This window comes from Oncorhynchus clarkii, chromosome 28 (assembly GCF_045791955.1).
Source record: "Oncorhynchus clarkii lewisi isolate Uvic-CL-2024 chromosome 28, UVic_Ocla_1.0, whole genome shotgun sequence".
Taxonomy (NCBI): Eukaryota; Metazoa; Chordata; class Actinopteri; order Salmoniformes; family Salmonidae; genus Oncorhynchus; species Oncorhynchus clarkii.
This window is the reverse complement of record NC_092174.1, coordinates 31,925,969-31,939,340: the sequence shown is the minus strand read 5'-3', so window position 1 is coordinate 31,939,340 and position 13,372 is coordinate 31,925,969. Positions and strand designations below refer to the sequence as shown.

The window sequence follows — 13,372 nt, the reverse complement described above, 5'->3', positions numbered from 1 at the left end:
GATCTCGAAAAACAATTTCTGTATGGTCCTCGCTTTGGGCACGGGGGCATTGTCATACTGAAACAGGAAAGGGCCTTCCCCAAACTGTTGCCACAAAGTTGGAAGCACCGAATCGTCTAGAATGTCATTGTATGCTGTAGCGTTAAGATTTCCCTTCACTGGGACCTAGCACGAACCATGAAAAACAACCCCAGAGCATTATTCCTCCTCCACCAAGCTTTACAGTTGGCAATATGCATTCGGGCAGGTAGCGTTCTCCTGACATCCACCAAACCCAGATTCATCTGTCAGACTGCCAGATGGTGAAGTGTGAATCATCACTCCAGAGAACGCTTTTCCACTGCTCCAGAGTCCAAAGGTGGCGAGCTTTACACCACTCCAGACGACATTTGGCATTGCGCATGGTGATCTTAGGCTTGTGTGTGGCTGCTCGGCCATGGAAACCCATTTCATGAAGCTCTCGACGAACAGTTCTTGTGCTGACATTGCTTCCAGAGGCAGTTTGGAACTCGGTAGTGAGTGTTTTAACTGAGGACAGACAATATTTCAGCACTCGGCGGTCCCGTTCTGTGAGCTTGCTTGGCCTATCACTTCCTAGTTGAGGCATTGTTGCTCCTAGACGTTTCCACTTCACAATAAGAGCCCTTACAGTTGCCCGGGGCAGCTCTAGCAGGGCAGAAATTTTACAAACTGAGTTGTTGGAAAGGTGGCATCCTATGTCAGTGCCACGTTGAAAGTCACTGAGCTCTTCAGTAAGCCTATTCTACTGCCAATGTTTGTCTATAGAGATTGCATTGCTCTGTGTTTGATTTTATACACCTGTCAGCAACGGGAATTGCTGAAATAGACAAATCCACTCATTTGAAAGGGTGTCCACATACTTTTATATATATAGTGTATATTACCCATGTCCTTGTTCAGCCATGACTCAGAGAAGAATAGTATATTACAGTTCTTAATATCCCGTTGATAAGATAGTCTCGAATGGAGCTCGTCCAGTTTATTCTCCAGCGATCGCACATTCGCCAATAGAACAGAGGGTAGAAGCGGTTTATTAATTTGAAACCGTAGTCTCATCAGGGTGCCTGCGCGCCGGCCTCTATAGCACCGTCTTCGCCTGCTTCAAGTGTTGGGGATTATGGCCTGGTCCGGGATAATCAATATGTCTTTCACCTCCGACTCATTGAAGTAGGAGTCCTCGTCTAAATCGAGGTTCTGATGTCCAGAAGCTCTTTTTGGTCATAGGAAACGATGGCGGAAGCACCAAAAAATACACAAAATTGCACAATTGGTCAGGAGACCGTAAAACGGACACCATTCCTTCCAGGGCCATTCTTCCATCTACATACTGTATGCACATTCTGTTGGTTAACTTGAGTGTACTAGTCTGGAATGCATTAAAAGTCTGTTCATTTCCGTCTTTGGATTGAAGTCTCTGACTATTGACTATTAATCTGATTATTAATATACTGTGTGAATAAATCAGCCTGAGACTATAACCGTCCCACTAAGATTCAGGGCTACTCAGAAAACTGATCTCTCGCTTTCTCTTCCTCTCTCGCACACGCTCTCTCCCTCAAATTACTTTTAATAAATCTGCAAAGAGTTGTCAATTTACACTCAAGTATGGAAATCTCAGGTATCACATCTCATGCATAACCATGGTGTTGTTAAGGATGTGCAAGCAAATGTAATAACTTATGAGCATTGTCTAGAGATGTTTTGTGCCATTATTTATATAAATTCCATAAACCAATGCTTTTTCTGTTTTTAATTCGTTTATGTGAATAAACTTCATAGGCATAGAACTAATTGTCTTTTTTGTGTTTTCTGATTCATTTCACAGAAATAGCCCCATATGTGGGCATTTATTGGAACGTTTACGGTTACCCTTTCTGTCGTCATTTCCGTTATCCGGCGTTTGGAAAGATAACATATTTTTTCACAGACAATGCTGCTTGCCAGCTTCGACAAGCTGTACAGTAGTAGAAACATTTATGTTATAAGCATTTCACAGAGGCACTAGCATTGCATATTCGTTTGGTGCAACAACGGTGATTTTATTTGAAAACAATGTCTAACACTGTTTCTTTCAGTACACAAATAGCTGCAATCATGGATGTGCTAGCAAAGGCAGCTGTCGCAGAAATAACCAAACTTGTAGACGAGGGCACCGTCGTGCTACGGCTTGAAATGTGTCGGAAAGAAAATGAGATAGAAGGGCTTCAAAATAGTTTACAGCTGATGGAAAGAGAATTGCGGAAAGCTCAAAGCGAAGTATCAGCACGAGTGGCAAATGACAGGCAACATGCTGAGGGAATTCGGGTTGGGAGTGGGACTCCACAAAAAGGTGAGGCGGGCTGACTCGACTTAGTGCTATCAAGTCAGCTTATTTTGTCACTGTTCACGGTTTTGTTTGATACCTTATAATGGGTTCACAGCTTTGCAACCTATTGTTATTCTCATTTTTTGATCAAATCATTTATGCTTGAGTTAACCTTTTTCCCCCTAATTTGCCACATCGAAACTAAAATCCATGGTCTAAAGAAATGACACAAATGCCATATTATTATAACCAGCCTCACTTAAAACATATCTGTTGCCCCGTTAGACCTATGAGATTCCCTTAGAACACACCACCTTCATACAGTTACAACCAGAAGTGACGTATTCGTAGCTGGTTAGGAGCATAAATGTAGGAGGTTAAGAGAATTAAGTTAGGGTTAGCTAAAAATGCTCTCTTAACCTGCTACGGAAATTCACTTCCGGTCATAGCTGGTGTGTTTTTAGGGAGTCCCTTTGAACTAGATACTTAGATTTTTTTAGGCAGATGTCATTCCTCGTGCTGAACAGATTTGCCTCAAGGACCCTTAAGGTCCTTCAGGATAGATTTTACTCAATTAAAAAAAAAAAAAGTGTACTTCTCAAATAAAACAATTACTTAGGCCCAATATATGTAGGCCCATGCTACATATATTAACTAACCCTTAGCTTTTCTCAAACTACGTTAAGACATGGCTGAGTTATTGATAAAACAGGAAATTCGATTTTACTTGTTCATTTACGACCTTTTGTAAATCCACTCCACAAAGACTTTACCATGAATAACCATGTTAAGTTGGGCATTGATACTGTATTTTAAATAAGTAAACTAACAATTCACTTTTTTGATTATGCAACACTAATACTTAATATAATCATAAAAAATGTACTTCTCATGGTCTAAAAGTCAGATTCACTCCAAATGTGGTCCTTGGACTAATCACAATGACGGTTTACAATGACGGTATACCCCGGCCAAACCCAGACGACGCTGGTCCAATTGTGCGCTGCCCTATGGGACTACCAATCACAGCCGGATGTGGTTCAGCCTGGATTCGTTCCAGGGACTGCAGTGTCGCCTCTAAGCACTGAGATGCACTGCCTTAGACTGCTGTGCCACTCTATACCAGTAGATGCATATTAGCACTTACGCTAATATACTAATATGCATCAAAGGGTTTACTGGTACTCATTAATGTCCTGTAGATCACTTCATTACTCCCTTTTTGTTTAGAAAGCTCTACTTTACAAGCTTCTGACTTAACTTCATTGTTAAAAGTATAAAAACATGATACCAAACCTGTTCACAGGGTTGGTTAACTCTTGACATTCCTTGGGTCTCCACTGAACTAGGTAAATCCACTTTTAGTTTTAACGCTTGACATTTTTGGAATCACTTACCAAATGAATTACATTTGGATTCCCTGGTGCCACTAGAGCAGTTTAAAACCCTGATGATAAATTAGATCACTGAGGTGTGCAATTGTTTTGATTCACTTCAATAATTTGTGGGTGAAGTTTGACGTTCTAATGTAATGTTCTTGTTATTCTATCTTGTATCTTCTAGTTGTATCTTTTATTTTATGTCCTCAGGGAACCATTTGAAAATAACCCTGGTCTCAATAACCCTATGGGCGCCCCTGATTAAATAAAATGTAATAATTAAATGCAATTTATTCAAATATTTTTCTCGTGAACCATCGGACCAAATAAAAATTGGCCCATGGTACATCTCTTAACATGAGCTTTTCTCAAACTAAGACAAAGGATTGGTCAAAAGATGGCTGAGTTATTGACAAATCAATAATCAGATTTTACGTGTTCAGTTATAAAACCACTGTAAATTCACTCCACAGTGGCCTATCAACTTAACATTGTTCATCCTTATCATGTACGTCCCTAAGATGAACCACACTGAATTTGGTATTGATATCTCAAAAGAACACTATTAACTAATTATTTGCATATGTAATGCTAATGCTCAAAATCATCTGCAATAATCTCATGAATCATGTCAGATTCAGTCCAGATTTTGTATTTAAAGTCATTGAATTAGCATCTAATGAATTTGAGAATGATTCATTGCTGATTTAAATAATGCGGACAAACAATGCGAAATATTGTTTTTAGAATAACGGTATAATCACATTGTTGCGCTATTATATGGTCTGAATGTATTGAAAAGTGGACCTTTTTTTCTGGATAATGTAAAACCTTAAGTACTGCTGTTTGCGCAGTTTGCGACTATTTTTAAGTGAAAGCATTACCATGTTTATCTCTCAATATCACAAGGATGACGCAAGTGAACTTTAGTTTAATGCTGTACGTTTGAATGCAGCAGGTAATCATTCTTAAGTCATTACTTAATGTTTTGAGTTTATATACCAATTAGGAGGTCAGTTTGACTGGTTTATGTTAACTTTTGTGAAATATTTTCAGCATTAGTGTATTGGTATATTGAGGTCATCTTTGATTTCTGGGACTTTTATTATGTCTGTCTGTGTAAATGATTTAAATCTCAGTTGGTACACTCCACATTAGTGTTCCAAAATACTTCAATACTCTCACAGCTGTACTACTTGGTTTGTTATCCAAATGAACTTGTGTCCTTTCTGTCATCCTGTGAACTCCATTCATTGTTGCTCGCAGCAATATTTTAACTTTATAATTTCTAATAATTATATAAACTGTCTACTCTACTTCCAGGTGATGAAGAGAACCAAAAAGGCCAAGCCATGCCTGTAGAGGACCCAGTAGAGAGCTTCAATGAGCTGCAGCGTTCTGGACACCTTGAAGAGGCGAGGGGTGGACTGGAGTTTCTGGTGAAAGCAGAGCAGGTGGAAGAACATGTAGCCCAGGGAACCATACAAGATCCAGGAATCACAGACAGTGTGGACTTTAGAATGGACGAGAGAGATAGTCAGCTGTGGTCCTCTGTTACACAAGGACTAAGTGGGAATAATTCTGGCCACCCAGATGGGTCTTACTCTACAGGGAGATGCTTACAGATGTTCTCATCTCAGGCAGATCAATATCCCACTCCCATCCCATCCCATCCTTCCTGTAACTCTTTGTCCATTGTAGGGAAACCACTGGATGACATATTCAGCACTGTCCCACTGAAAGTGGAGCCTGAGAGGCATCCTGTGTATCATGACGATGCCATGTCTGAGTCCATACATGTTGTGCAGGGGCAGTACAGAGATACTCTACATTCTGTTGTGAGGGAGGGCTTGATTTTACATCCCAGACTGCAGCAGCCAGGACCTTCTTCACAAGGGCTCTTGAGAGCAACTGAGATTACATCAGAGTCTCACTCACGCAACCAAGAGCATATTCTTAATAAGAACAGATTGAAAACAAAGAGGTTGGTAAATGTTTGGAGAGCTGTACCAAACCAAAAACTGTTCATCTGCTCATTGTGTGGAAAGAGCTTCCACCGCCATTGTCAACTTGAAGCACACCAGCACTCTCATGCTGGAGTCAAGCCATACAGATGTCTTGAGTGTGGGAAAAGTTTTACTCAGAAAAAAAGACTTAAGTCACATCAGAGTGTTCACACGGGTGAGAGACCTTTCAGTTGCAGACTCTGTGGCAAGATGTTTACAAGGCAGGACAACTGCCAAAGACATGAGCGATTTCACAGTGGACAAAAGCCATTTAATTGTGTTCAGTGTGGTAAAAGTTTCACAGTTCTCAGTAATCTCAAACTACATCAAAAACATCAATGTAAATTTGCCAATGTCAGAATGTAAGATTACAACATGCAAAGTGTATTTCTCAGCGTTGTACACTTAATGAACTGTTAATATCGATTGTTGAGCCGTGTACTGAGATTAGCAGGTTTAGGTTTCCAACATGACACTGGTTTCTAAATTATGAATTAAGTATTTTCTTTGCCTCACCAAGAGAGCAACAGTTGCATGATAGCTTGAATTTTCTTGCGCAAATGCTCCTGTAGTTACGGTTAATTTTTGTGATCATAGCAGCAGTTTGAGCTAGTGCATTTTGGGGTTAAAAATACATTTGACATTTGATTGCATTGTAAAACATCTTTAACATTTTTTCAATGACTTCAGTGTAAGTACAATGCAACAAAATGTGAAACTGTGCTTTTTGACAACTGTCAATGAACCCCTATTTTTGTTTACAGATAGTTGAATTGTTGCCACACAGTTCGACAGTAAGCTAGGCTGACTATGTAACTTAAATTGCATGATTAACATTATTGCTTAAGAATTTTGTATCGTGTTGGTTTTGACATGACTAATAATAGCCTAATTGTTTCTTCCTGTTGTAGCTACTGTAGGTGTCCACTCCCAAGTGCGACTGTCAGAAGGATGCATTAAAGGCCTATTTTGACTTTGGCGTCTGCTCTAGGTCTGATTTCCCAAAAGCCTCTTAAGGCTAAGTTCATCGTTAAAACCTTCATAGGAGCATCATTAAACTTCTGCGCTGTTTCCCAAAACCATCGTTAACTAAAGTTGCACTTGAAAATGCTCATTATTTACCGACTGCCTCAGACCACTGGTAGAACCGCTAAGTGCGTCATTAGATGCTTCCCCCCCCCTCCTTCTGTGTCACTTTATACACTGAATATCTCTGCAAAACATAGAATCAAGATGTTTATCTCTGTGACCGACGATAACTTCAGAACGAAATCGACCACACATACTAAGTTGTCAATGTCTTTTCAATTGTTGCAAATAAGCGAAAGTCGAAAAGATGCTTCAAATGAAAACCGATGACTGCATTAAAAGATAAATACAGTTGGATTATAGGCTTTAGTTAAATTCCTGGGACCACCCATACTAAAAATGAATGCACCATTGGAGGCTGGTGGGAGGAACTATAGGACGGCTCATTGTACTGGCTGAAATGGAACAAATGGAGTGGTATCAAGCACGCATGTTTGACTCTTTTCCAATAATTCCATTCCAGCCATTACAATGAGCCGTCCTCCTATAGCTCCTCCTACCAGCCTCCACTCGAATGCACACATGACTGTAAATCACTTTGGATAAATGCGTTTGCTAAATGACATTTTATACTTCAAATATGTTGAAATCAAATTCATGTTCACTCAATTGAGCTACTGTCTGTAATTTTTGCCTCAATATATTACATTATCTGTAATAACAGGTGCACAATGATGTGCCAAATGTGATTTAGCTAAGGCTAAGCCGACTCTATTTGCAGTCATGGGTTATAACAGATCTCTAGGAGTTGACCCATCATCAGTATTTTGGCATCAATCATATACTTTACGCATTTCTGAGCACCTCCAAGATGATGGCTACTGCAGGAACACCCCGAATTGCTGGTCTAGCAATACAAAGGTTGCATGTTCGTTTTATTCTACACGTAACCCATTTCTCCTAACCTACGCTAATTCACCTAATCATTATCTTTATATTTCCCGTAACTGCCTAAGTAGATTCTTCCCATAATTATTATTTGTTGTTACAGCGCAACAAGCAACCTGGTCTCAGATAAATACGTCCTCCAATATGTATTTTTTTATACCTTTTATTAAACTAAGCAAGTCAGTTAAGAACAAATTCTTATTTACAATGACGGCCTACCGGGAAACAGTGGGTTAACTGCCTTGTTCAGGGGCAGAACGACAGATTTTTACATTGTCAGCTTGGGGATTCGATCCAGCAACCTTTCGTTTACTAGCCCAACGCTCTAACCAGTAGGCCCCATGATGTATAACAAGTTACATCATCCAATTCGGTACTTCCGGGTAAGACATGATTATTATACATCCTCTAATTTGTATGATACTGTACAACCACTATTATATTCATAATGTAACATCATACTGAATAATACAAATTCCCCTGAGTCCATGTTGAAAAATTCTGACATTCACCACTGATCTTTCACTATATATTTCCATTCATATGTTAACACAGTGCATTCGTGAAGTATTCAGACCCCTTGACATTTTGTTAATTTAAATAGATCAAATAAAGTTTTCCTCAATCTATACACAATACCTCATAATGACAAAGAAAAAAGGGGTTTTAGATTTTGCAAAGTAAAATAAACAGATGCCTTATTTACATAAGTATTCAGATCCTTTGTTAAGAGACTCAGGTGATTTCAGATGCATCCTGTTTCCATTGATCATCCTTGATATGTTTCTACAACTTTGAGTCCACCTGTGGAAAATTCCATTGATTTGACATGATTTGGAAAGGCACATACAGTGCCTTGCAAAAGTATTCGGCCCCCTTGAACTTTGCGACCTTTTGCCACATTTCAGGCTTCAAACATAAAGAGATAAAACTGTATTTTTTTGTGAAGAATCAACAACAAGTGGGACACAATCATGAAGTGGAACGACATTTATTGGATATTTCAAACTTTTTTAACAAATCAAAAACTGAAAAATTGGGCGTGCAAAATTATTCAGCCCCCTTAAGTTAATACTTTGTAGCGCCACCTTTTGCTGCTATTACAGCTGTAAGTCGCTTGGGGTATGTCTATCAGTTTTGCACATCGAGAGACTGAAATTTTTTCCCATTCCTCCTTGCAAAACAGCTCGAGCTCAGGGAGGTTGGATGGAGAGCATTTGTGAACAGCAGTTTTCAGTTCTTTCCAGATTCTCGATTGGATTCAGGTCTGGACTTTGACTTGGCCATTCTAACACCTGGATATGTTTATTTTTGAACCATTCCATTGTAGATTTTGCTTTATGTTTTGGATCATTGTCTTGTTGGAAGACAAATCTCCGTCCCAGTCTCAGGTCTTTTGCAGACTCCATCAGGTTTTCTTCCAGAATGGTCCTGTATTTGGCTCCATCCATCTTCCTATCAATTTTAACCATCTTCCCTGTCCCTGCTGAAGAAAAGCAGGCCCAAACCATGATGCTGCCACCACCATGTTTGACAGTGGGGATGGTGTGTTCAGCTGTGTTGCTTTTACGCCAAACATAACGTTTTGCATTGTTGCCAAAAAGTTCAATTTTGGTTTCATCTGACCAGAGCACCTTCTTCCATATGTTTGGTGTGTCTCCCAGGTGGCTTGTGGCAAACTTTAAACAACACTTTTTATGGATATCTTTAAGAAATGGCTTTCTTCCATAAAGGCCAGATTTGTGCAATATACGACAGATTGTTGTCCTATGGACAGAGTCTCCCACCTCAGCTGTAGATCTCTGCAGTTCATCCAGAGTGATCATGGGCCTCTTGGCTGCATCTCTGATCAGTCTTCTCCTTGTATGAGCTGAAAGTTTAGAGGGACGGCCAGGTCTTGGTAGATTTGCAGTGGTCTGATACTCCTTCCATTTCAATATTATCGCTTGCACAGTGCTCCTTGGGATGTTTAAAGCTTGGGAAATCTTTTTGTATCCAAATCCGGCTTTAAACTTCTTCACAACAGAATCTCGGACCTGCCTGGTGTGTTCCTTGTTCTTCATGATGCTCTCTGCGCTTTTAACGGACCTCTGAGACTATCACAGTGCAGGTGCATTTATACGGAGAATTGATTACACACAGGTGGATTGTATTTATCGTCATTAGTCATTTAGGTCAACATTGGATCATTCAGAGATCCTCACTGAACTTCTGGAGAGAGTTTGCTGCACTGAAAGTAAAGGGGCTGAATAATTTTGCACGCCCAATTTTTCAGTTTTTGATTTGTTAAAAAAGTTTGAAATATCCAATTAATGTCGTTTCACTTCATGATTGTGTCCCACTTGTTGTTGATTCTTCACAAAAAAATACAGTTTTATATCTTTATGTTTGAAGCCTGAAATGTGGCAAAAGGTCGCAAAGTTCAAGGGGGCCGAATACTTTCGCAAGGCACTGTATCTGTCTGTATAAGGTCCCATAGTTGACAGTGAAAAAAACAATGAGGTCGAAGGAATTGTCCGTAGAACACTGAGACAGGATTGTCGAGGCACAGATCTGGGGAAAGGTACCAAAAAAATTATGCAGCATTGAAGGTCCCCAAGAACACAGTGGCCTCCATTCTTAAATGGAAGAAGTTTGGAACCACCAAGACTCTTCCTAGAGCTGGTTGCCCGGCAAACTGAGCAATTGGGGGAGAAGGGCCTTGGTCAGGGAGGTGACCAAGAACCCAATGGTCTCTCAGACAGAGCTCCAAAGTTCCTCTGTGGAGATGGAATAACCTTTCAGAAGGACAACCATCTCTGCAGCACTCCACCTATCAGCCCTTTATGGTAGAGTGCCCAGATGGAAGCCACTCCTCAGTAAAAGGCAGATGACAGCCCACTTGGAGTTTGCCAAAAGCCACCTAAAGAACTCAGACGATAAGAAACAATATTCTCTGGTCGGATGAAACCAAGATTGAACTCTTTGGCCTGAATGCCAAGCGTCACGTCTGGAGGAAACCTGGCACCATCCCTACGGTAAAGCATGGTGGTGGCAGCATCATGCTGAGGGGATGTTTTTCTGCAGTAGAGACTGAGACTAGTCAGGATCGAGGGAAAGAAGAAGAGAGCTAAGTACAGGAAGATCCTTGATGAAAACCTGCTCCAAAGCGCTCAGGACCTCAGACTGGGGTGAAGGTTCACCTGAATGTCCTTGAGTGGCCTAGCCAAAGCCTGGACTTGAGCCTGATCGAACATCTCTGGAGAGACCAGAAAATAGGATCTGCAGGAAAAAAAATGGGAGAACCCCCCCCCCCCCCCCCCCCCCCCCCCCAATACAGGTGTGCCAAGATTGTAGTGTCATACCCAAGAAGAGTCGAGGTTATAATCACTACCAAAGGTCCTTTAACAAAGTACTGAGTAAAGGGTCTGAATGCTTATGTAAATGTAATTTCAGTTTATATATTTTTTTAAAGTAATACATTTTAGAATAAGGCTATAACATAACAAAATGTGGAAATTGTGAAGGGGTCTGAATACGGGGTCTGAATACTCTCTGAGAAAAACGTTGTGAATTTCCTCAATACATGCCACTACGAGCGTTTCTGCATCTCACCGGTAGAAACGGGCCAGCTACATTACCCTGGTTGTAATCAAACCCTAATATCCAGAATTCATGGCGATTTCGGGAGATGAAGGACCTCCCCATGGAGGTGTGAGAAATATCAAAATGTCTGTGTTTTAGCCAGCACTTTAAGCCAGAGGATTTTGAAAACGGCACTGAAGTCTCAATTTATATGGTTGCCAGGTCATCGAACGTTGAAAAGTGATGCCATTCTATTGGTTTTCCCCTTCACTTCAAAGAGGGAGCTATCTGATCAGCCAACATCAGCACAGCAGAAATTAAGTCAATCTGGGGTAATGGTTGTGGGATGTTGCTGGACATTGGCGGAAACTGGAACACGATGTGGTACACAATGATCCAAAGCATCCCAAACATGCTCAATGGGTGACGTGCCTGGTGAGTATGCAGAACATGGAAGAACTGGGACGTTTTTAGCTTCTAGGAATTGTGTACAGTTCCTTGCAACATGTGGCGGTGTATTATCATGCTGAAGCGATCAGGATATCGTCAGGGTATCTCTATGCATTCAAATTGCCATTTATAAAATGCAGTCGTGTTCGTTGTCCGTAGCTTATGCCTGCCCTACCATAACCCCACCACCACCATGGGGCAGTCTGTTCACAACATTAAAATCAGCGAACCACTCGCCCACAGAACATTATAAACATGGACTGCAGTTGTGAGGCAGGTTGGATGTACTGCCAAATTCTCTAAAACGACATTGAAGGTGGCTTATGGTAGAGAAATTAACACTCAATTCTCTGTCAACAGCTCTGGTGGTCATTCCTGCAGTCATCATGCCAATTGAATGCTCGATCAACTTGAGACATCTGTGGCATTGTGTTGTGACAACTCTACATTTTAGTGTCCTTTTATTGTCCCCAGCAAAAGGTGCACCTGTGTAATGATCATGCTGTTTAATCAGCTTCTTGATATGCCACACCTGTCAGGTGGATGGAATATATTGGAAAAGGAGAAATGCTCACTAACAGGGATGTAACCAATTTTGTGCACAGAATTTGAGAGAGATACACTTTCTGTGGAAATGGAAATTTTTCAGCACCCTTATTTCAGCTCATGAAACATGGGATCAACACTTTACATGTTGAGTTTATATTTTTGTAAAGTATACATTTGTTTATCTAAACCAAAATCTAGTTAGCTAGCTTTCATAATACGCTTGCGAGACATGTCATAGCATATCAATGTAATTAGGCAGCTGCTATCTGGCTATGTGATTTGTAACTTATATTATATTGTTTTATATCTGTTGATGTTTCAATATTCAGTTTTTATTGTAATGTGTACAGGGCTCTCTTGTAAAATAGATTATTTCTGCGGTTATGGTATGGGCAGGTGTAACAGTATAGCTTCTGTCCCTCTCCTCGCCCCTACCTGATCTTGAACCACAGACCCTCTGCACACATAGACAACAGCCACCCTTGAAGCATCGTTACCCACATCGCTCCACAAAAGCAGCAGCCCTTGCAGAGCAAGGGGAACAACTACTTCAAGGTCTCAGAGCGAGTAACGTCACTGATTGAAACGCTATTAGCGAGCACCCCGCTAACTTGCTAGCCATTTCGCAATGGTTCCACAGGCATAAGCTATGGACAAAAAAAAATGCATTTTATCGATGGCAATTTGAATGCACAGAGATACCGTGACGAGATCCTGATCGCTTCAGCATGATAATACACAGCCACATGTTGCAAGGATCTGTACACAATTCCTAGAAGCTAAAAAAATGTCCCATCACCCAGATGGGCCAGTCGTGTGAGAAACTCGTCATCATGCAAGTGGTCAGACAAGTGAAAATGATGGTCAGTAAAGAACTTTAAGCTTGTCTCTCAATTTTAAAAAAGTGTCAGTACTTTGACCCTTGATAACCAGCGCACTTCTGTATGTTGTAAAAGCGTTACATGGTCGCTGCCCATATCATTGCATAGTGCAGAAAATACGAGAGTTCAGGGGCCTTGCCTTAACAAAGTTAAACATTTCACTGTTGTGTCCAAAATGTCTTTCAAACTGTCAGGCATTCCCTTGGCAGCAAGAGCCTCTTGGTGGATGCTGCAGTGGAC

The 13,372-nt window shown here is 40.7% G+C and overlaps 1 protein-coding gene across 1 annotated transcript; it reads left to right on the top strand.

The window, feature by feature from the left end:
• The first annotated feature begins 1,943 nt into the window (after positions 1–1,943).
• LOC139387341 (uncharacterized) lies at positions 1,944–6,685 on the top strand. The gene is made up of 2 exons (XM_071133468.1): positions 1,944–2,350; positions 5,029–6,685. The coding sequence occupies exons 1-2, from the start codon at positions 2,074–2,076 to the stop codon at positions 6,075–6,077; spliced, it is 1,326 nt and encodes a 441-aa protein (XP_070989569.1). The 5' UTR covers positions 1,944–2,073; the 3' UTR covers positions 6,078–6,685.
• Positions 6,686–13,372: the final 6,687 nt, after the last annotated feature.

Bases quoted from the DNA above. Each gene is read 5' to 3' on its own strand.
- LOC139387341 (XM_071133468.1), top strand. From the start codon at position 2,074: ATGTCTAACACTGTTTCTTTCAGTACACAAATAGCTGCAATCATGGAT. The intron at 2,351-5,028 runs GTGAGGCGGGCT...CTCTACTTCCAG, and splicing joins GAGTGGGACTCCACAAAAAG to GTGATGAAGAGAACCAAAAA.